Source organism: Nannobrachium achirus (genome assembly GCF_963921795.1).
Source record: "Nannobrachium achirus genome assembly, chromosome: 19".
NCBI classification, from domain to species: domain Eukaryota; kingdom Metazoa; phylum Chordata; class Actinopteri; order Myctophiformes; family Myctophidae; genus Nannobrachium; species Nannobrachium achirus.
In genome coordinates this window covers 11,645,026-11,670,065 of record NC_137826.1, presented here as the reverse complement: position 1 = coordinate 11,670,065, position 25,040 = coordinate 11,645,026, and the positions used below count along the sequence as shown (strand labels likewise).

Here is a 25,040-nt window from a genome sequence, read left to right as displayed (position 1 = left end):
GAATCACACCGTTACACCTGATTCATATACTTTGCGTCTCACACTGAAAATATCTACAAGCTACTACAAGCTCACAACACGTTGTTCTGCAAAGAGTTGTGAGCTTGTAGATCAGCTTTTTTTCCCTAACAACATGCGCAACTAAGTATTAATCAGGTACATTTACATAAAGTCTCATGAAGTATATACTGTATGAAACTTAGCCCAAACCTGCCTCCATTATTATGTGTAGTAGTGATATTGACTTTCTGTAACATATGAAAGTCCTGGGTGTGAGTTTTATTTATTTATTTACCGGTATTTACCGGTATTTATTTATTTATGTATTTATTTATTTGATAGCCTATTAATTAGATTATATCATCCACTGTTTGCAGATGAACATCTTTGGCAAACGGTCTTGTCATAAGCCTGGAACTGTATGACGTAATTTCCATGCCATGCTTGCACTGTTGAATGTGTTGCAATGTGTTTACTGTAATATCTCATTTAAGTGAATGTCAGTGCTTCTTGTCAGTATTACGTAGCCGTTTACTTAACTGAATGTCAGTGCGGGGTTCCATCATTTGCTTGCATTTGCCATTTTTGTTTTGCTATTCTGTGGTCAGCAGTGCACTGATGATTTCTTTATGATAGCGAAACAGTGATAATTTGTGTTATTTGAGTGCGAGGGCTGTATGGCCTGTGATCATAATTGATGGATTTAAATACATGCTGCTGTACATACTGCTTCAAAACAGCTCAAGTTTGGTATTTGCATGATGATAACCATGATGTCACCGCTTTGGCACGCTGTAGCCTACTGTTAAAGCCTAAATCAAGTGAACACACCTAGAAACTGCAGCTGTATGCTTCAATTGTCTGTGATGTGTAACAGGTGCTTTTTGAAAACACAATAAAAGCTAAATGTCAGATGACTGTCAAATGGCTGAAGTGATCATTACCTGAAGGAATTCTACCACCATCTACACACAACGGTAGTTATTTCATAGATATTGCTTGTGGTTGTCTAGCTCCTTTCGGAACCACTCACTATAGCCGTGGAGTGAGTGGTTCCGAAAGGAGCTAGTGGTTGACATGGGCAGGAGTGAATGGTTTCCATTTTGTAGGCATCTGGATGTACAATGTTTTAGCCTACAAAAATTGGGTGTACTGAATATTTAACTATTAATTCACTGAATGCCTGTCTGTCCGTCCGCCGCCTGTCCACAGGAGTGAATGGCTTCCATTTTGTAGGCATCTGGATGTACGGGAGGTGCAGGTCTTTCAGTCCGAGTGTATCAAAGGGTGCGTTCGGAAATGCACACCGGGTGTGTGCTCAGTGTAGTGAGTGCCTAAACCCAACCCTAATCCTAACCCTAACCTCAGTAAAACTATGCCTAAACTCAACCCTAACCCTAACCTCAGTAAAACTATGCCTAAAACTAACCCTAACAAGACCCGGTGCGCATTTCCGAACGCACCCTTTGATACACTCGGACTGAAAGACCTGCAGAAAACGCTCTCCCCTGGATGTACAATGTTTTAGCCTACTAAAATAGGGTGTCCTGAATATCTAACTATTCTTTTACTGAATGTCTGTCTGTCTGTCTGTCTGTCTGTCTGTCTGTCTGTCTGTCTGTCTGTCCGCCGTCTGTCCGCATGCTGACATCACTGATACTAATCAGTGTCACCACCATGGTAACAGCTGCAAGCTGAAACAATGCCCAACATCACTGACTGACATCACAGATAAACATATATGGGCATAAACGGGTGAAACAGTCTGCATGCTGACATCACTGATACTAAACAGTGCCCAAATCTGATACTGTATAGCCGCATGCTGAAACAGTGACCAAATATGGAGATGACTGACATCACTGACTGTCATCACGGAACACCATATATGGGCATCAACTGGTGAAACAGTGCCCAAATTTGGAGATGACTGACATCACTGACAAACAGTACGTCTTAAATCCAACTATCCTACGAGCCGATACTTTCACCTCAGTAGGCTAAATAACACAACCACGGGCAAGGACTATACTGTAACTATTAATCGACCAAATGTCTGTCCGTCCATCTGTCCAGAACCCACATGCTAACATCACTGCTAAACAGTGCCCAAATTGGAGATGAATGACATCACTGATATTGCTGCCTGTACTGCGCATGCATCGCTGCCATGGTAACAGCCGCAAGCTGAAACAGTGCCCAAATTTGCAGAGTGACTGGACTCACTGGGTTCTCTAACATTACTTCTGAGACTCACTCCTTCATTCAATCTCCCATATACTGTGCACACCCCCTGGGCAAGGACTAGTAATTGTAAATTTCTATATTCACAAAATAACAATAACAAAAAGAAATCATAGAGACGTGATTTCTCCAGCGCTGCTCAGGAGAGTCGTTGTTTGGGAATTTAAAGCAGGGTTGGCTTCGCTGGAGGGGATGGGGGCGCCAGGGACGGGCTTTGATATCCCCCCTCTCCTGGTCGTGATTTATCTATCAGTCTGTTAGACTGAATTACATTTTGACAAAGGTAGACTGTCTGATTGATGTTTGAGCTTGATATTTGTGTTTGATATATTATCACAATTGATATTTGTGTTTGATTTCACAATAAACACCTGGTATCCCTATTTTGGACCAGGAAAAAACAAACCTAATCCACAAGCTCACAACACTCACGACACGTCTTGAGCTTGTTGATAAGACTATTTTCACTAAGTACATAATGTACTATAGGTCCTAAGTGGTTACGAAAATGCTGTGTTCAAATCTGTGTGCCCTAGCAGAACCATAGAAATGTCTTACCACAGTGGTAAATGAGCGAGGTTGTCCATACTGGAAGGTGCATGAAATACAAGCCTTCCATCTGTCACTTCAAACACAGTAGCCCTGCTTAAGAGCTTCAGCCATGGTCATCAGGGGAATCTGCTTCCCCTGCTTCTGAAACATCCCCTGCCAATCTGCTGAAACATTAGCCTCGCAAGCCATCCCGAGCTATGTCATCACCAATGTGCTTCCTTTCTCGAGTCTGGCTGTTGCGAGGCTACCGAAACATAGGCCTGGTAAAATAACCCCTGTTAGCCTATTTCATGTCAAAATGGCCTATTGAAAGACACGGTTTTCCAACTTAAAGGGGTATTTCAATTTAAAGCATTTCTGGGGTCATTTTAACATTCTCATCATCTCTGTCTGTCTCCTGCGATGCCACTGCTGTCCGTAGAGGTCTGTGGATGATCCTGCTGGATAGCAACCATGGTACCATCTTCACACAGCTGACGCCTGGGACTTCTCTGTCAGCTTGTCAATTCCTGGAGCCTCACGACTGGTTTTGAGTGTGCCTGGCTCAGTGGACACAGCAGGACACCCCGCAGTTAGGGTAGCGTTCCAGCCATCCTTCTTGATGGTCAGGTCTCACTCCTCACGGATATCTGAAGCAGTGTTTCTCAACCTTTTTTCTGCTTGGGCACACTTTTCATGTCCCAAGAATCCATGGGCACACCAACATAATACGGGGGTGTAAATATTGTCACTGTCAGGAAGAAATCTTGTATCTCCAAGTTTCAAATGTGTACGTTTCTTCGCAAAGTAAAGCCCTGCTTCATCATACAAGGCTGTCGCACAACAGTAGTGAAAACAGCCGATCTACAAGCACACAACGCCTCGCACCGCGAGGCGTTGTGTGCTTGTAGATCGGCTGTTTTCACTATTTTAAATCATTTTTAAAATGATAAATACAATACTGGCTTTCAAGCAGGCAAGGGGCACACTTGACCCTTCTCAGGGGCACACCAAAGGTCCCCCCCCCCAGGCACAGTGGTTGAGAAACACTGATCTAAAGAGTGAACGCAACAAGTCAACACCTCCACGGCAGCCTGCTACCAGTAGAGTTAAATAAAGTGGAATTAAACTCTTGGCTCTTGGCTTTACTACATCATTGGCTCAAGGTGGGGTCTGGGGACCCCCTGGGGTCTCCAACTAAATGATTGTTAGGAAGAAAACAGAACATTGCGGGTCTGGAACTGAACCGAGTGTACTGATATACTCTGAACTAAATGAACAAACACCCTATTGTACGCGGTGTAGATTGCGGTCCCGGAGATACAAATAGGAGATGGGAGAAAAGGTTGACAGTGACATAACCTACAGAATGGTTAAAACATGGCAGGCTGAAATGTGTAAGCCATATCTGCAGCCAATAAGGTTAATGTGTTATATTGACCATACTGTTATGTTGCTGATATAGTATGAAGAAAGAAATGTGGAGCTGCTTGGACCAGCGCTTAGTGAGATTAGCTCCGGACACATAGTAAGTGCAAACTTCCAAAAGTCACAGTGACAAACTTATGAGAGCTTTTACTTCCATGTAGTTGACCTCACAACTAATCGAGCAGGGAAACGACTGAGAACAGGTCTTGTTCAAAGTGTAGGCGACCGCCGTTCCTTCATGCGTGGCAATCAGATTAAACTTGAACACAAATGTTTCATCATCCTTAATTGAAAAAACAGAAACAGTAAGATGAATACCCATTTGTGTTTGCAGAAGTGCCTGTGTGTGTGTGTGTGTGTGTGTGTGTGTGTGTGTGTGTGTGTGTGTGTGTGCGTGCGTGCGTGCGTGCGTGCGTGCGTGCGTGCGTGCGTGCGTGCGTGCGTGCGTGCGCGCGTGCGTGTGTGAGCGTGCGTGTGTGAGCGTGCGTGCGCGTGTGTGTACTTTTTCAGCATGACATGAAAAGTAAGAGGCTTGTATTTCAGCTTGACCCAGTACTGGGAGAATGTTGATACTGAAGCCACACAACGCTTCATACTACTCTGTGATGGGGTACACACCCTCACTGTCTAGGAATCCATCATTTCACACTGGTTACACCACAGGGCTCACGGATAGGAACAATCTCCAGAGCATGACTTATTATCATAGGAACAGAAGATGTACAAAACTTTACTTTACTTTATTTGTTTATTTAGACGGGACAATGCATATTAATGAACACTACATGAAAGCAATGTAAATAAGCCGGAATTAGCAAGAATGCTAAATTTCATCCGTAGTCCCCACATGAAGACAAAACAATACATACCAACAAACAGTAACCCTACATTAGGAGAGGGCGCCTAAGAACATACATACAAATACTATTTTTCCTCAACCAAGAGAAAACAACAAAAACAACACATATTACTAACAGTACCCTACATTAGAAAAGAAAAGTTTAAAAATATACGTACATGACATGGGCTGTACTCTTAAAACTATACATGGTCACAGGTTTGATTGTCAACTAACCATTTTTTTAGATTGAACTTGAAGGATGGAAATGACAAACAGTCTCTTATTGTTAGAGGTAGGTCATTCCAGATTGAACATCCCTGCACTGAAAGGGTGTTTTTTCCAAAAGCGGTTACCCGGTACGGTACTTCGCAATCCCCTCTAGTGATTGCTCTAGTATTGAGTCCTCTATCGGGCTTCCTTTTTATGAATTCCTTTAGGGGAGGTGGGCATAGACCATTTAGGGTCTTATATATGATACTGACCTGTTTAAATACCTTAAAATTTGCGAAACTCAAAAAACGGTACCTCTGAAGAATATTACAATGGTGATATGAGCGGGGTTTCCTATCGAATACCTTAAGCGCATTCTTATATAGCTGTTCAATGGGTTTGAGAATCGTTATACCTGTGCAAGACCAGTTTGTGAAACAGTACTCAATGTGTGATTGGATCATGCATTGGAGATAAGATTTAGCAGCACTAACTGCCAAACAAGGTCTGATTTGTTTAAAGTTCTGAAGGTTGAACTTGATTGTGTTTGTAACCTTTTTTACATGTTTTTTAAAGGTTAGGGTTGAGTCTAACATGACCCCGAGGTACTTGAACTCTGGCACAAGTTCAAGTTCCTCTCCACCTTCCTCTCCACCTACCGAAGCTCATTCATTTCCAGTAAAGGAAAGGTCAACAGCCATCGTTAAGTATCTATCATGACACCCCATGCCAAGCACTCCTATATGGACATGCACAAACATCTACAAGCTCACAATGTGTCGCATTGTGATCTTATAGATCTGCTATTTTCAAAATATTCTTATACATTTGAAAACTTGAAATGGAACATTCTGCTTTTTTACTTGGTCCTTTAAGTACATTTTGATGCCTACATGCAGACCCTATTCACGGCCCGCCCACTCAGCAAATTTCTCAGCAACTTCCTGGTGCTGATGTCAGTTTTGAAGGGTAAACTAACACATAAATCGCTGGACTTGAAGCCAACAAATCATTATTTCGAACGGTAAAGTAAATTATAATGCTTTGTGCCTTTTACTATCTTGTGTTCTTGATCATTCTAGCCGTATTTTATACTTTACTATTCTGAAATTGCATTACATTTGCGATTTCTGTGTTAACTCTATGGGCTTTTAGTAGGGTTTCCCCTTCAAAGCGTGACGTCAGCACCAGGAAGTTGCTGAGTGGGAGGGACGTGAATAGGGTCCATACTAATCTACTGTACTTTTACTCAAGTCAATTTTGAATTCCAGATTTTACTTGTACAGTATGGAGTACTTCTACATTGCAGTAGGCTATTGATACTTTTCCTCAAGTAAAAGAATGTAGCAGACAACTTTTTCCACCACTGCTGGGGACTAAATTCCGGTATAGTAATATAAATGGTATGATGGTATATATTATTATAATATCTCCCGAATTCTGATGTCATTTTGCAGGAGATTTTGTGACGTAATCGGCTGTGTATCTATTGACCAGCTTTGCAAGCAGGTAATTATTAGTGTTGTTGCTATAGGCAACCAGACTATTTAAAGTAAACCTGTTTTCATTTAACCTTTTTCTGTCACCTAAAGTAAACCTGTTTTCATTTAACTTTTCTGTAATCCCAAAAACCATTGAGTTCAGTGGACGCTTTCTGTAACCTTTTCTTTAACCCCAAAAGTCCGTTGAGTTCAATGGACTCTTTCTGTCCCTCTTCTGATTGGACAATATAATGTCCAATCAGACAGGATTGGTCATGCTTCACTTGACATCACAATATCTAATATAAATGGTAAGACGGGATAAAGTTTGAGTGTATGGGTATCTAAACATTTCAAAAGTGACAATTTAAGGACTTTTTAATACCTCTAAAATGACAAATTAAACAAGTCACATATTAGAGGCAGAAATTGTGAAAATAGCCGATCTACATGCTAACAACTCATTGTAGATCTGCTATTTGTAGATCTGCTATTTTACAAAATGTAATGCCTCTATTCTTAGCGCTTGTCAGAGTGGGGGGGTCCCCAGTTAAAATATGATTATTTGGGGGGTTGGTGGCCTGAAAAGGTTGAGAACCACTACTATAAGGGTCCGAGTCAACAGAAACCTTTTTGAGCAGTGGAGCACTTTAATGTCTAGAGTGCTACACATGTTTGAGGGCATGTTCAACCCTTTATTTCTGCATGTTGGTTATGCAGGGTGATGACAGACATCATGACAGTATAGAAGTTAAAGAATGTAAAGACAACACTATATCCGGGTGATGCCCTGGAACGATTCAATTGATAGCCTATGTAATGGATATACTAGACCATGCAACATTGATTTGAGATCTGAGTATATGAATTGTAACCAAAAAAAAAGGAAATTAACTGATTTTAAAAGACTTCGGGAATTGGGATCCTTGGCATGCTGGCAGCTTGCACAGGAAATGCGCTGATTATGAATCCACAAAAACCGTCTATGGCTTGTGAACGAGATTCAATGTTTCTTGTGACACCTCCATGTTTTCCCATTAAAGTAGTTGGGTGCTCTTACAAAAGGCATGTTATGTCCAATGTCAATGTCCAATGCCAAAGATAAACCCTAATCTGCTGGCAGATTCATCTTAGCCCAGAAAAAAAATTAAAACAGGAAAATACAGTAGAAACAGTAACAGGATTGGCTGAAACATTTTGACAAGATGTCCTTGTGAGGATGTTAATATCACTGACTCTTATGAAGACAGAGTAACAGCGACTACTTATAAGACTCGGTGACAGCACCAACTCCTAAGACACAGTAACAGGATTGAGGGAACTGTTCCTGTTGGTGAAAGCGTCTTCTAGCACAGAGGCTACTCTGCTCTGGTCCACCTCACTGATGAAGCCCAAATGTACAAGCTCAGCAGCCAGATCCTGAACATTCTCATGTGTTGACAGATCACAGCTTAGCTGTCTGTTCAGCCTGTCTTCCAGTTGCAACGTTAAGGTAAGATGATATCTGGTTCCTTCCTCTACAGGCTCAATGTTACACTGCATATGAACCACTCTGCGAGTCTCCTGTTCAACAGTTTCAGGTGTGGGTGATTTGACAGAGGGGGTGGCAATAGGAGACTTGACCGTTTCCTGTCGAGGCTGCCGAGGGCGGGCCAGACCAAACGCTGTCAGAGGATAGATACCATTCCTCACATCCTCCAGGAATTTAATCAGTTCCGAGGCCGGGAACTGAGAGAGTTTGAGCTGCGCCTTCCCTTTGATCTCAGCGATGACGAGGTCGGGGTCCATGTTCTTTGTGATTTCCTCCAAGGCGTTCTCTGGTATCACGTGTTGGTGGCTAACAGTACTGTGTGCGGCCAGAAGTTTCAGCTGAGGAACTTCAAACAGAGACTGGTTGAACAGAAGTTCTCTCGCTGTAGGCCTCCTGACAGGATCGCTCTTCAAACATTCCTGGATGAAGTCCCTCTGCAGGGGGTCCTCTAGTGACTGAATGGCGTTGTTGATGGCATCCTGGGAAACAAAGGATGACTCTCCATTACCCTGGATCTCCAGGAGCGCCATCTCCAAGGCACACATGCCAAAGGAGTAGATGTCCACAGCTGTAGTCACATCAGCAACCTCTCTATATTCTGGAGCAAAGAAGTGCAGGTTCTTCTGTTCTTCACTACATGTTTTCACATGGTTGTTAATGGTGTCAGGAGCAACGGAGCCGATCTTAATGAGTCCGTTGTGTTGGATGAAAATGGTGTCACAGGTCAGGTTACCGTGGATGATGGGAGGGTCACAGGAGTGGAGGTAGCTGAGAGCAGAGAGGATCTGGTTACACCATCTCTTCCATGCCTTTTCATTCATTCTCTTCTGATTCATTTTTGTCTTCTTTAGAAACTGTTTCAAACTTCCTGATGACATGTACTCGGTGATGAAAATCACCCGAGCTCGGGTATCCTTGATGTCGGGCCAGTACTTGTGGAACTTGACGATGTTCAGATGGTCCAGCTGGATCAGGTTGTCAAACACTGCCCTCACCTTATCCTCCTGTAGTTTGAAATTCTTTCTCTCTGAGAACATGACTTCATTCCAGACCACCTCCACCCCTTCCTCTGTGTCCATGGCCAGATAGGCTGCATCTATACCTGGGACGTTACGTTGATTCACCTCCTCTCTACGTTTCTGCCAGCGGCCACAGGGACTCTCCTCCAGAATGTCCGACTCATCTTCACTCTCATCCTCATCATCTTCTGTCGTCGTGGCACCAGGAGGAGGAGAGAGAGGCGTGGTGGACAAGGGTGCTGAAGACACAGATGTGCTCCCCACTGTCCCCTGCTGGGTGTTAATGCCAGTACCAGTTACAGGGCCTGCAGTCACCTCTGCGGGGTTCGCCTCCGCACCTGGAGGTGACTTGCCCTCTCCTTCTGACATATGACTTATAAATCTTGCGTGTTAAGTCCTTCCTCTTGTTCTGTGGGGCTGCTACTTCTCTGAGTCGTTAACCCACTCTCTTCCAAAGTACACTTTGACAGAGTACTTGTAGGCCAGCGATGACGTCAACACTGTCTATGACGCCAGGCATTTCCATATGAAGAGACACACAGATTCCTGAAATTGTATTGATGATGTCAGACATGTCCATATATAGGCATACATGATCAGTGTACTGTAACATCGGACGTGGCCATAAATTGACCGGACACCTTGAACCATATGCATGCATTTGTGTTATTTGCGTGCATACGGGCATGCAACGTAATGACAGATAACTCCAATGCATCACCTGAGTGACCTGAGTACTAATATTCTCCAACACAGTTGGAGTCCATTAGCATCGAGTCAAACCTAGCACAGACGCAACTCAGGTGGGTCGGCAATGTCATCTAGATACTCCTGTCAGCTGTCAGCCACTGGAATGCCTTGGTCCAGCTTCGGTATAAAGACCAGCTGAAAGGGACATTAAAGAGGTGCAACATCAACCCCATGACCTGGAGTCAGCTGGCCGCTCTGGTTGGTTCTAGAATCAGGCGTCAGTAATGTACAGTGGCATCGTCACCAGCAAAAGTAGACACTGACAAATCCACTCATCACAGCACAACATCATCATTATCAACAAATTATTTGTCATTGATTTAATTATATTGACAAAAACATACATTTGTACATCTTTTTTAAACAATGTATTTATTCATTTTGACAGGTACACTGATATACAAACAATATTGAACATCAAGGACCCCTATATTTCCCATTGTCACAAATGTATGTAAACAGCGTGCCAAAATAAAATCAATTATACATTTGTATTATACCGGTATATACAATGTCCTATATAGGTATATGGAACCTGTTACAACTCAAGTGATTGATATAATTATAAGTAGGGTCCAGCTGTTATTCAGGCAACTCTTTGTTAAAGCCAATCGACTTAAACCTCTTCCCCCTCCTTCTGAGCACCTTTTTAATGGGTTTGATGAAAAGCCTCTGATCTTAATGCTAAAACCAGACAGCAGTGCCTCTTCCCTGCCATACTCTCAGGCACCTGGGTTGTTTTTTAATGATCTCCCGTATAAGCCAAACAAACATAACAAAACAAATATCACGAGCCAGCCGTACCGCAGGGAGGGTAATGAGGTGTGACCTGCAAGGTTAGAGGTACAGTCCCTCTGGTGTGCCCTCCTGTTTCTTGTACAGGACGTTCTCTTTTGATTTCTTGAAATCCTCATTGGTGACCTTCATCCGGCGTTCCCGCAGTGCCATTAGGCCTGCCTCTGTGCAGATGGCCTTAATATCCGCTCCTGATAGGTCGTCCTTGGCCAGGATTAGGTCATCGAGGATAACGTCGTCAGCCACCGTCATGCGGCTGGTGTGGATGTGGAAAATCCTCCTTTTGGTCTTCTCATCCGGCAGGGGGAACTCAATCTTGCGGTCGATTCTTCCTGGTCTGATGAGGGCTGGGTCCAGGGTCTCTATCCGGTTGGTGGCCATAATGACCTTGACGTCCCCCCTCGAGTCAAAGCCGTCCAGCTGGTTGAGCAGTTCTAGCATGGTCCTCTGGATCTCCCTCTCCCCACCAGAGTTGGAGTCATACCTTTTAGTCCCGATGGCATCGATCTCGTCAATGAAAACGATGGAAGGGGCGTGTTCCTCCGCCACCCTGAAGAGTTCTCGCACCAACTTGGGCCCATCTCCGAGGTATTTCTGGATCAGTTCTGAGCCCACCACACGCAGGAAGGTTGCTGATGTCTGGTTCGCTACCGCCTTGGCTAACAGGGTCTTACCTGTGCCCGGTGGACCATATAGGATGACTCCTTTTGGTGGCTTAATGCCCATCTCCTCATAATACTCCGGATGTGTGAGGGGCAGCTCGACCGACTCCTTGATCTCCTGGATCTGATTATCTAGACCTCCGATGTCAGCATAGGTTTCTTGCGGGGCCTTCTCCACTTTCATCACTGTCACCAGGGGGTCTGTGTCATCCATTAGCACCCCGATCACAGCATGTACCTTGTGGTTGAGCAGGACAGAGCAGCCGGGCTCCAACAGGTCCTTATCCACAAAGGACAAGATGCTGACGTAGTGCTGCGACCCCACCGAGGTAGAGACTATAGCGTGGTTGTCATCAATGATTTCCTCCAGGGTCCCCACTGACATGGGGGTTCCTCGCAGGTCATCAACCTTGGACCTCTCCTCCTCCTGTTTCTCCTCAAGGGGTTTCATTTGCTCCTGGTTCCTGATGAACTCCTCCTCCATTAGCAGGTAGTCCTTGGTGCGCTCCTGCTTCAGGAGCTTCAGACGGCACTGTGTGTGAGGGGTTATTAATGGAAGCTTCCTCGCAGCGTCCGGACCCTTGGTCCTCTTCTTCTTCTTGCCAACTCTGGTGGGGATTGGAGGTTCATACTTCTTTTTCTTGTCTTTGTCATCCTTCTTGCCACCTCCTGGGCCCTGGTGACCACTCTGACCTTGACCCATTGTTACCTGTAATCTCTAGGCTCTTTGTCTTTTTCTCACTGTGTATGTCAGTACTTACACCTTTCAACTAGCACCGTCATGAGACACTGCAACGGTTATATACTGCCATTTTCTTGAGTGATGATGTCACTATGAGCTCACACTGAGTCAGTTTCGTCGTAGTCCATAGCAACAGTTCTAATCTTTGTTATCTCCCCGTGCTGTAGTCCCAAATATGCCCACATTTATATGAAGATGACTGATGTCATATAACCGGTACTTTAATATTTTTCAATTCCATCAGTGACAACTGTTATTTCTGTGAATTTATCATTTCAGATCCAGCGTCCTTGGAGGCCAGCGTCCTTGGAGGCCAGACCGGAGCTCCATATTTGGGCAAGACTGATGTCCTAGCAGTGGTGGCCATCTGGCACCACAAAATGGCTGCCACTGCTATTCCCTATCCCTATTTTGAGCGTTCCTCCTGGAAAGCGCTAAGCTCCAACATCTGGCTTTGTCCAACGTTTGTTATACGCCCAGGGTCACATTGGCCAAGCTTCGCGGGACGCTTAATTGTAGCTGCCGCCATGGCATCAATTTTGTCATTTATTTGTTATTTTCTAAGTTTGTTAAATGTTAATTATACTGCTCAAAGTGAGGTGCCGGAAGTGGCCCTTTTACGTGTATTCCGGACAGGTTTGCCATATATTCTGTGCCGGTGAATGGCTCCCTAGAGGCTCTGCAGCTCAGTGTGGTGCACACGTCCGTGCGGACGGACGGACGGACGGACGGACGGACGGACGGACGGACGGACGTGTGTTTGTTAGCAGCATGGCGCTGGCAAAGTTTGGGACAAGTCTGTGTACTCTTTGGGCATCTCGCTACCTTCATTGCTGTGGATGCAGCCAGTGAGGTAAATGGATTGTTTGTGTTTGTTTGTATTATTTCCTTGTTATGTTTAAGTTACCATGTTGTGCTTATGTTCTATTATTTACTTTGTCTTGTATTTATGCTTTATTTACAGTTTTACGTTGGTTTTGGAGCCTTTCAAGTGCGCTTAATAAACCACCAGTCATCAGAACAACCTGACTCATTTTTGAAGGCAGTGAAACTTAAAGGGGAGTTTCGGTCAAAAACGACTTTCCTACCTTTGAAATGATGATCCAGGAAGGCTCTGGGCTGATCCAGGTGTTGTTTTACCCAAAGCAGCATTTTGTTCATTTTTCGATTTTCTCCCCTGCACCCCACGGCTCCAAAACGGCACCTTTTGGGTCTACCCGTAATCCGGTTATTATTCTCGCTCAAAATTCACTTTTCTCGCTCGGTCTCAGTCCCTCATACTGTAGTTAGCATATCCGAGCTACATCAGCTCCTGGTCGCCGCCATGTTTGTTTACAACAAGCTCAACTCTGAACTCCCAGCCCAGGAGAGAAACACTGGGAAATCCCTAACCCGTTGGGAAATGCGCGTTCACAAGCTGCTGCTGCTGCTCTCACAGCTCCACCTCCCTCCCCCCACAGCCTGTTACCTGTTGAGGCAGACAAGAGGCTACACCATACATCACTCTGCAGACTTTGTCGACATAGTTACATCTTTTTTCTTTGGCTAAGAGCATTTTTGTGTTTTATTGTTCGTCGCGCGTCGGGGAGTCACGCGATACAAAACGGGATTTCCCAGTGTTCTCTCCTGGGCTGGGAGTTCAGAGTTGAGCTTGTTGTAAACAAACATGGCGGCGACCAGGAGCTGATGTAGCTCGGATATGCTAACTACAGTATGAGGGACTGAGACCGAGCGAGAAAAGTGAATTTTGAGCGAGAATAATAACCGGATTACGGGTAGACCCAAAAGGTGCCGTTTTGGAGCCGTGGGGTGCAGGGGAGAAAATCGAAAAATGAACAAAATGCTGCTTTGGGTAAAACAACACCTGGATCAGCCCAGAGCCTTCCTGGATCATCATTTCAAAGGTAGGAAAGTCCTTTTTGACCGAAACTCCCCTTTAATGAAATTATCATAAATAGCACTGCTCATGTCACACTAGGTGTGATTTCTAATATGTCTTTTTTGAGGGGTGCTATACGCTTCTACGTTTGACTAGAACACAGAGGGTTCCCAGTTCAATCCCGGGCTCCCCCAGAGTTAGTGTTGAAGAGTCCTTTAGGAAGACTCTTCTGAACCCCTAGTTGCTCCCAGGGCCGAGGGTCTAGTCGGGGACCGGCCTACTCGGGAATGATGTAAATAGGGATTGAATGCCATTGTCATAGGACCCGTTTTGACCATCTGTTTGCCTGTGTGCATTTATGCCCATATATATGGAGATATCTGTGTATGGAGATCTCTGTATTTGTCTGTCTGTGTCCCTTTTTATGCCCGTATATGGCTTATGGTATGGATAACTGAACAGACCAGATCATTTGAGGATGCCAGCTCCAAATCTATGGACTGTATGTGATGATCGGGTAGGGTTTTTGTGAGGCTGAAGATGCTTTCCAGCATACAAAGTATGATTTTATGGTTTACATGTCAGTCAATTGTCTTTCACATATCTATATATCTTTTATTTATTTAAGCCATAAATAGTTTTCATCACAATTGGGTTTGTATGGAGGGGGGGCTTTGGGGGGGGGGGGGGGGGGGAGAGGGGGATAAGCCTTCACCAGGGGGTTTGCTAAAGCCCCTCTAGCCCCCACCCTGGAGCCGCCCCTGCCTGCTGAGAACCATGGCCTCAGATTTGGAGATGTTGATCCCCATCCCATCCCATCCACATCACATTCGTGGACCTGACCCAACTCACCACCAGGTGGTGATCAGTTGACAGTTCTGCCCCTCTCTTCTCCTGAGTGTCCAAGATATGATGATACATCAGATTATACAATAACAAAATTGATCATTGACCTTCAGCCTACGTATATCCTTATGCTCTAACATGGTGTTTGTTAGATAGAATAAATAGCAAAATAACATTGTAAAATAACAATTGTTAAGGCCTCGTTCAGATATTAGAAGCACCTGCCCTGTCCTTGTCCAATTCATTCCCTATGGAAGTCACATGGTTTCATGCCTCTAGCAAGCCTCTTGGCTTAAAGCAAGCTTGCTATTTAAGCCAAGAGGCTTGCTAGAGGCATGAAACCATGAAGCTTCCAATATAGGGAATGAATTGGATTCCACTCTCAAAGAACAAGGACAGGGCAGGCGCTTCTAATATCTGAATGAGGCCTTTAGAGCAGGGGTCTTCAACAGGGGGTCCGCGACCCCTAGGGGGTCCGCGGAGGTACTGCAGGGGGTCCGCGAAAATATTGATTAAAAAAAAGTTTTTTTTTTTTACATTTATGTTAAAAAATAAATCATGATTCTATCCATTTTAAATAGCTTGAATACATGATTACTATGCAATTGACAGATTGTTGATATTATTGACATTGGTTCTCAGTTAATAAGTAGTATGTTTAGAAATGGTAGTGGTACGGCCCACCCTGCTCGCTGTAACTTGTACATGTTTAAAATAAAAATATGTCGTAGCCCCGACCCCCCCACCCTACGAGGTGGTAGGGGGTCCCTGCTCCATCTCCCCATCAGTTTGGGGGTCCCCGGCCTGAAAACGTTGAAGACCCCTGCTTTAGAGTGTTCAGCAACAGCGTCGCTTTAGTAAACAGTATAACATCAGTACCAGTAACAGGATACCAATAAACGTCATCCAATCAGGAGAGAGAACTCACACAGGATTTTGTATTTGTATTTATTTGTTTATTTAGACGGGACAATGCATATTAATGAACACTACATGAATGCAATGTAAATACACCGGAATTAGCAAGAATGCTAAATTTCATCCGTGAAACACGTGAATTTTAAATTGGAGGTGATTAATCTAAAGAATAAGCAGACACATTTTGAATTAGAACACTATATATTTTAAGCTGATAAATGATTTGTGGGGGTTTCACCCCTTATTGGATGCAACTGGATGTTTTTCATATGCAAAGATGTAAACACAAATGATATAACGTGTGCGTGCGTGCGCGTTGTGTGTGTGTGTGTGTGTGTGTGTGTGTGTGTGTGTGTGTGTGTGTGTGTGTGTGTGTGTGTGTGTGTGTGTGTGTGTGTGTGTACTACACTATATCTCTATATTATATTCTATATTAAACACAACTTATAAACAGGATATTATGAAGTGCTGCTACGAACAGTGTGTGATGGGTGCATGTTATTGTTCCGGCACGCATTACTCCGACGTTGCGTTTGTTCGACTCTCCCCATTACTAACTCTACCCCTAACCCTAACAGTAATGAGACGTCGGTCTGACGTGTGCCCCCCGTATGGATGGCTGTGGTAATATCAAGGTGGGAATAGCTGGTGGGGAGAGTGCCATATTTGCATGAGCCCCTGCCCCCCAGAATGTTGGTGTATGCCCCTGATCCTGGACCCGTTTTCTTCAACTATTCTCAGTTTTTGAGTGGTGGTAAACCGCTCCATAGAGTGGCTGTGCGTGTGTCCGTAGCCTTTTTCCTCAGCGTTTTGCCATAGCAAAACGTGTGTGTAGTATAGCCTGTACATCCTAGACTCAAATCCTAGTCTGAAGACGTTATTCAAGCACGGCCACCGCTCACTTCACATTGGGTGTGATTTTGGATTCTGAACTATTTTAAAACTACACTTTGCGGGTGACAATTATTTCAAACACAAGTGTGGAGAAAAAAAGGCAAAAGTGGTAGGAGATCCCAGCCAAAAGAAACAAAAGATGGAGAAGCTATTAAACTCTTAAATGCTCTTGTCTTAGTGAAAAAGACTTACTTCAGTTACCACTGTGCTGTGTCTCTTTTCCCTGTGTACACCAAAAAGATCTTTGCCAAAATAGCTGATTATCTGCTATTATCCCCCCAGAATAATCATGCTGGGGTTCAGGTGGATAAAAGACAGTCGAATGCATTAATTGGGGCATTGAATGGGACATCAAAATTACACAAAACTAGAACTTGAACTTACCTAAAATAAGTTAAAACTACACCACCCAGAACTAAAATAACAAAACGTGAAATAGCAAAAGTACGGTGAGGAAAAGTAAAGGTGGTTAAAATAGAAAGAAAAGAGAATAATCACACCCAGTGTGAAGTGAGACGTTCTTTTTACGAGTTCATTTCATTAAGCGCCCCGCAAAGCTTGGTCAATAAGCCAAGTGTGGGACATACGTACAAAGCCAGATGTAGACGCGGTTAGCACCACTCCAAAAAGAAAGAAGAAACAGGGTAGGAATAATTATCTCCCACACGGCTTGTGTCCCGTCCCCCCAGCACAACGGAGTCATTCAATCAAAGAAAAAAATTAATGTGAGGTGTTGGCCAGTTTGCTCAAAGGTGAACACAGCACATAAAAACGGACCCCACAACGGGATGTAACCAAATGGAGTCTATTTAAATAAAAGGACCAACATACTCAATGTGTGAAGTAAAAAAACCTGAACCAAAAGTTGAAGGAGATCCCGGCCAAAAGAAACAAAAGATGGGGAAGAGACTGGCCTACGTATTGGGCCGTCGGACCCAGCTCTATTCCCTAGCTAAACAAAACAAAACTACAGAGAACTGACACTCAGAATTAATTTGACAACATTTAAGGAAAAGTAAAGGTGGTTAAAATACAAAGAAAGAGGCGTACCCTTGCAGTGCTTCTCCGCTCCCCTTTTAATCTGTTGGCTAATTGTCCGGGTTTCGATTCCTAGACCTGGTAAAAGGAGAGAGGGAAAGAGACAGACCAGAACATCAAAAGGTGCACAAGGGCATATTCAGGGCTTTACCAGCCACAAATAACATGGAGTAAGGCCTATGCTTTATTCGTAAAAAGAAAGACTTGTGAATTGTGTTTGTCTGAAACATGCTAGTAATAACTACAAGAGCACCGGTCAATATCTAATAAGTGAAACATTGTTAAGAAAATAGACACCTTTTCCTACCATACCAGGCTAACGTTGAGGGCTACAACCTAATTATCATCAAAACGAGCGGTCTTCCAAGTGGGATAAATAACATCGTTCTCTGTACAGTAAAATTACATTTTGAATTCTATCTCGTTATCAACGTTACTACAGTAGGAAATAGGCATAGTTTGTGGTTGAGCACTGTTTCGCTTATGAGACATAACTTGGATGTCTTTTCTCTCCTCAACAATAAAAAAGTCTTCAATCGGACATCACACCGATTTAACTCTAAGTTCATTGCTTGTCAGGTCCTACTGAGTTGGACAGTTGCATTCTCCATTCTCACATACAGCCCAGTTTATGTCTGATGTCAAGGTTACAGGCGCAATTTCAATTTCAGGGGCTTTATTGCCATGGGAAAGATACGTTTACATTGCCAAAGCCAGTGTGAAATAAAAACATCAAAATTAAGAAATGTTTGTACAATTAAAATGTATAGGCCTTCTAGAATAAAGAAATGTATGTAGAAAACGAACTACAAACTGAAGAAGTGTGGTCTTACTGTTAAAAAATACCTATCTACCTAAGGATAACTTCATATAAAACTTGAAAAATGTACAATAGGTCTAATAGGTCTATGTCCCGAGATCGGTATGGTGCAGATAGTGCAGGAATAGCCTTTAATGTTTGTAACAGCTCAGCAGGTTCTAAAGACAGGAAAATGCTGCTATCTCTCTGTCTATTTGTATGTGTGTGCATTGTGTTGGTCACTGTGTGTCTGAGAAAATTGTAAACCTGCTATTGAAAAAAAAAAAGCACGAAGCTTGTAAGACTAAACTTGAATTAATGACATCACCACCACCTGCATACACGGACCTGTATGTTCAGTCGATAGAATCACTTCATAATGTACTCTGGGTGAGACGGTAGGTCTGCGGTAATGCATTAACAAAAATATGAAATAAGTTAACATACATCGAGTCAGTTTGTCAGCGAGCCAAATGTAGTAAGTGTATGAGACAGTGATCCAGAGAGACAAAAAATACCATACCATTCAGTGCCCCAGTTAAAGGCAGTGCCTGGTTGTTCAGGTATGTGTTCAGTGGGAGGTGTAAGGGGGTTGAGTTACATAACAGTGCACTTAGTATTAGTTTCCTTCCACTCCTCTTCATCATTTTCCTCCTTGAATGTCACCCTGCGTTCTGCTGTCTCCTCATGGTTAGGGCTGAGGAGGACAACCCTCACGTCTGTAACTGGGCCCCAGCTCTCGATGCCTTGCATGACCAAGTTCTCAGGGTCGGCCTCCATTTCTGCGCCCGCTGCCCAGATAGTGAGCGTCTGTCCCGCTTGAAGGAAACAGGAAGGAGGGATGTGGAAGGAAACCTCTGCTAAGTCAGGGTGAGTCCTTTTAACCACCCAGCCCCCAAGATTCTGCTCTTCGTCAGAGTTGTTCTTCAGTATGACATAGTTGCCCTCTACATCAATTTCTGCTATGCTCACGGGACCGTGAGCTGCCACATGCGTGGAGGGCATCGTGTAGGCTGGTGAGCTCCAAGGAGCATCCTCATGTTTTATTCTCTTCCGCTTCATACGTACACTTTGCAAATGTGGCCGTGACACAGTTGCATGCTGAGAGTTACTTGGTGACATCTGCAGTCTCTGCTCTTCTCCTTCCAACATCTTTCTGTAGGATTTTATCTCCATGTCCAAACCCAGCTTGATGTCCAGCAGGGTTTGATAGTCATCCAGGTAGCTGCGCATCTGGCCTTGCATGTTCAGCATCTCTTGCTCCTTCAGGCTCAGTCTCTGCTGGAACCTTTCCCGCTCCATGTCCATGGTCCTATCTAGTTCTCGAACCCGGCTCTCCAGTGTTCCTTTCTCTTTCTGGTACTGCTGCAGCTGTGAGGTGAGGTTCTCCACACGGTTTTTGGTTGCGTTTAGCTCATCTTTGGTGGCAGAGTCAGCATCGCTCTGTCTCAATGCGGTCTGCTGGGTATTCTCTAGCTTGGCACTGAAGTTGCGCTCCAGTTCTTCTTTGTACTGTAGGATCCGTAAATCATGCTCCTGGCGGAGCTCATGCATGGCCTCAGCCAGTTTACTCTCAAACTCTCTCCGCCTTCCGGAATCCATCTCCATCAGACTTTCATGCTTGCTCCGAAGCTCGTGTATCTCCTGTTCACTCATCTTCCTCTGGAAGTCAAGCTGCTGTTTAAGTGTCTGCATCTGGTTCTCCATTTCCACTTTACTCAGCATCTCAGAGTTCAGCTGGTTCTTGATTTCTGCCAGCACATTCTCATTCTGTTCTATCTGAGTGTGGAGTTCAGTAACATCACTAGTCAATTTCCTATTCTTTGCCAACTGGTTGCTGTAATCAGCTTCCTTTGAGTTGAGGGCTGCCTCCAGGTTCCTCCACTGAGACACTGCATAAGCAAGGTCACTCTCTTTCTTCTGGTTCCTGGCTGTAAGTTTTGCATGCTCCTCTGAGAGATTTCCATAGTCAAATTGCAAACGGGCCCTCTCGTTAGATAGTTCGTCCAATGACTTCCGAGTATCGGCCAACTCCTCCTCGTAGAGCCCCCGGATGTTGTCCATCTCCTGGGACTTTGACTCCTCTTTCTCGCCAAGGAGAAGGTGCAGGGATGATCTCTCATTCTCCAGCTTGATGACTCGCTGGATGTAATTAGCGAGGCGATCGTTGAGGTGCCGTAGCTCATCTTTCTCTTGGGGTCGGGAGTGACATGTGGGGCTGGTAGCACCGCCGTTTGAGGTGAGTGTGATTGAGGCCATGCTGATGATGATGTGATGTTACACCTGCAGCCTCACACAACCGAACGACCTCAACCCAAAACGACGGTTCAAGTCACTCGGTAAACTTAAACAGGTAGGATACAATACAAGTAAATCGATTCATTCATTGCATAAGCAAAGATTTGTTTATGCACACGTGTTGCTGAAATGATTCAATATTATCCTGTGCAATGTGTTTACAAACTGAAATACCTGGAAAATGTCATATTGCCGTGTCGTCATATCGATGTCCAAATATGTAGTTATTTTCCTCTCAATTGACTTTGAACAAAGTCACAGCAATTCCCAAGCCGAACATTGTAAAGTTTGAATGAAGCTTCTAGGCGAACATAGGAAGGAGCTGGATCATACAGACTTGGCAGAGTGCACAAGAAATGTGGCTGTGATTGTGTCCAGTGGTTTGTGTGATTAGCCCTGGACAGGCAGACTCACAGACAGACCCTCTTCTAGATGTATCTGCCTCCTACAGAGCCATGTGCTGTTAAGAAATAAAAAAATAAATCACACCCTTGTGAAGTGAGCGGTGCTGCTGCTGCTAATGATGATGGACCCACATGACGGCTTTGTGTGTATGTGTAGTTATGACAATACTGGTCGGAATACTGGAGAGAGAGGGAGGGTCTGTCATAATGTTCACAACAGGAAAAAAACAACAACAAAAACAAGGGGAAATAAGCTGCTGTTGTAACTACATGAAGGTTCACAATAATAACTAGACTGCACTCTGTCTACTCGGCCTACTTGTGCACCAGCAGAGTGCTCAAGTATTGCGACCGGTGCTGTTCGGTGCTATGTGGGTGGGCAAGTTGGCACTCTGCCGAGGTGCCAACTTGCACTTTGTTATTTATATCAGGTCGCACTTGTTAGTGGTGACAAGTAATAAGCAAGTATAATAATAAAAGCACTACAAGTACTGGAGAGCTGGGCTATACTTAAATATACATGAAGGCCGGGCAAAGAATGGAACGCAGACCAGGTTACTAATGCATTTATCGTCTTTTGTCTGTACTAACCCAAGCTAAATGGATTTCCCTTGTGGACAATAAAGGTCATCTAATCTAAAACAAAGCATGTTGGAAAAAATCTAAAAGATTAGCCCACAGAGTCGCAGACCCTTTTGTAGATTAGATTAGATTTAATCTAAATTAAATCTAATCTAATTTAATCTAATCTAATCTAAATCAAATCAAGGAAATAAAAAATATTTGCCTCTTGTAGATGGCTCAGCCCTTTAGAACCACAACGTAAACATTTGTGAAGTTAAGTTCTTGGCCTATGCAGTGTGCATAACAAATCTGGCGCTGATGGGTCCAGTAGTTCGCGAGATTAGCCCAGACATACACAAAGACTCTTCTAGATGCCTCGGCCTCACGACATAAACATTTGGGGATCTACTTCCTTGTCCGGTTGGCAGCCTGCATAAGACAAATATTTGGCACTGTTCGATGTAGTGGTTTGCGAGACTAGGACAAACACAGACACGCAGACAGACAAAAGATTCATTTTGAAATAAATGCTGAAATGCAAGCACTTGAGCTGCCTGGGAGACCCTCTTCTAAACGGCTCACTTCCTACTGAGCCACGTCATAGAAAGCCGGGCAAAACTTCTAGTGGTGTGGAACCCCAAAAAAGAGAATTGTTTACACGTTTCCTACTTAAAAGTGCCTTTAGACTGAGTGCTGTGCATAATGCTTTATACAACTTATCTCTCTGACTTGCTCCATCCATTACCGGTTTACTCCGTATCAGTTACTGATTCAGCATGTGTCCATGCTTTAACATCATCAGCAGCTAATTTCTAAAAGGACGGAGTTTCAGGATTCTTTTTTTATTGCTACATCTTATGAGTACACATGAGTAAAATGTGTTGGTTTTGGTTCCTCAACATTGTAGAAGTAAAAAGAAAATGGATATTGGAGAAAAATAAGTACGAGCAATAGTCATAGCACACCTTGAGGTGCTTGAAGGTAAAGCAAATTAGAAAGATCTTATGTCTGTTTGGCTGGTAAGAAATGAAAGTCGTATTTCTAAAGATGTCATGCAACTGAATGTTTGTCTCAGGCTGTACCAGAAACGGTCCTATTCACCTGTACCCGTTCAGAACAGTGTGATGTGCATGTCCCCTGAAAAGTAAGACAAATAGTCTTTGTCAAACAGTGCACACTGCTGTACTTTGCATACACTCTTGTACTAGTTCTTCTATTATTGTCTATTAAAAGTGTGAAGATACTCACATCACAGTTTCGAATTCTGTATCCCCATACTATTTAATATTGAATTTGAGATGGCATTATCACAAAAACAATGAATTACTTCTCAATCATAGATACGCTTACTCACTCACTGTTTAGACCACGTCACCGTCTCCGTCTCTTTCTCCGTCGTCCGACTCCTTTCTGTGTCTGTGAGTGTGACACAGACACACTCGGAGTGGGGCTGCAGCTGGGTGAATGCTGTATTCTCTGCTCTTCTCCTTCTAATATAGTTCTGTATTCATTGATCTCCGTGTCCAAGGCTAGCTTGGTGTCCAGCAGATTGTCATAGTCCTCCTGGTGGCTGTACATCAGGTTCTGAAATTTCTCCTGCTCCTTATCCTTATCCCTCAGTCTCTGTTGCCACATGTCCCGCTTCCTCTCCAAGGTCCTCTCTAGTTCCTGAATCTGGCACTCCTGTGTCGTTTTCTCTTTCTGGTACAGCTGTAGCTGTGCGTTTAGGTTCTCCACACGGACTTTTGCAGCATTTAACTCATCATTGGTAGCACTGGCAGATTGAATTGTCCTGTGTGCAGTCTGCTGGGCATTCTCTAGCTTGGCTTTGAAATTGCGCCCCAGTTCTTCTTTGTACTGCTGGATCTGACCACCATGCTCCTGGTGGAGCTCCGCCATGGCTTCCGACAGTTTATTCTCAAACTCTCTCCGCCTCGTTGAATCCATCTCGACCAGACTGTCGTGCTTGCTCCGGATCTTGTAAATCTCCTGCTCACTGATGTTCCTCTGAAAGTCAAGTTGCTGTTTGAGCGTTTGCATCTGGTTCTCCAGGTTCACTTTCCTCAGCATCTCAGAGTTCAGCTGGAGCTTGGTGTCTGACAGCATAGCCTCCAAATGGTCCAGTTGAGCGCGGAGTTCAGTAACCTCGCTGGTCAATCTCCTGTTCTTCGTCAGCTGATTGTTGAATTCAGATTCCTTTGACATGAGGCCTGCCTCCAGGTTCTTCCAGTGAGTCGCTGCTTGGGAATAATCGCTCTCTTTCTTCTGGTTCCTGGACGTAAGTTTCCTATGCTCCTCTGAGAGATTTGAATAATCGATCTGCAAACGGGCTGTCTCGTTACCTAGTTCGTCTAATGAATTCCGGGCATCGGCCAATTGCTCCTCATAAATCCGTCGGATGTTTTCCATCTCCCGGGTCTTTGACTCCTCCTTCTCGCCAAGGAGACGGTGCATGGATGATCGCTCATTCTCAAGCTTGATGACTCGTTGGATGTAGTTAGCGAGGCGGTCATTAAGGTGCCTTAGCTCATCTTCCTCCTGGACCCGGGAGACACATGTTGGGCTGGTGGAAAACGAAGTCATGCTGATGCTGATACTATGTCGTTACACCTGAACCTTTTTACACAAACTAAAGGGCCTTGCTCTTATTTTGCTCAACCCAAACCGACAGTTAGAGTCCACTGCAGCAAGATGTTCAAAGATTCTTGTTGTGTATAAAAAAGAGCAAAATACAAGGTCAAATTAAACTATTGCATAAGCAAATAAAGGTCAGAATCAATAGTGCGTGTACAAACACTGAAGAGCTGGAATTAATCAATATTATCCTATGCTGTCTAGTTAACAAACTGCTAAACTTTAAAAACACTGATACTGTAGCTGAAGAAGCATTGTTGGTGCAATCAGTATTATCCTGTGCAATGAGTTCACGAACTGAAATACTTAAACATGTCATATATCTGTGACATCATATCGATGCCCAAATATGGAATTATTTGCCTCCTTTTTTCCTCCTCGCCCCACGATTCCCAAATAAACTGTAGGTGAAAGTATGACTTAGCTGGGAGCCCACGTTTTGAGAATAAACAATTAACAGTGTGGCTTCATGTGGATCTCAAGCTTCATGTTGGCCAGTCTACGAAGTATTATTATTACTCCATATTTGGTT

The 25,040-nt window shown here is 44.0% G+C and overlaps 3 protein-coding genes across 3 annotated transcripts; all 3 read right to left on the bottom strand.

Annotated features, from left to right (window-relative positions):
• Nucleotides 1–8,028: 8,028 nt before the first annotated feature.
• On the bottom strand, nt 8,029–9,654 carry LOC308304612 (nuclear receptor-binding protein-like; the record flags this gene model as incomplete). The annotated part of the gene is made up of 1 exon (XM_080749238.1): nt 8,029–9,654. One exon carries the CDS (start codon nt 9,652–9,654, stop codon nt 8,029–8,031), a length of 1,626 nt encoding a protein of 541 aa, XP_080605364.1.
• Nucleotides 9,655–10,872: 1,218 nt separating this feature from the next.
• LOC308304210 (26S proteasome regulatory subunit 4-like) lies at nt 10,873–12,195 on the bottom strand (the record flags this gene model as incomplete). The annotated part of the gene is made up of 1 exon (XM_080748773.1): nt 10,873–12,195. The coding sequence occupies one exon, from the start codon at nt 12,193–12,195 to the stop codon at nt 10,873–10,875; it is 1,323 nt and encodes a 440-aa protein (XP_080604899.1).
• Nucleotides 12,196–19,205: 7,010 nt separating this feature from the next.
• On the bottom strand, nt 19,206–24,457 carry LOC308304610 (lamin-B3-like; the record flags this gene model as incomplete). Its single annotated transcript, XM_080749236.1, has 2 exons — nt 19,206–20,868; nt 23,250–24,457. 2 exons carry the CDS (start codon nt 24,455–24,457, stop codon nt 19,206–19,208), a joined length of 2,871 nt encoding a protein of 956 aa, XP_080605362.1.
• Nucleotides 24,458–25,040: the final 583 nt, after the last annotated feature.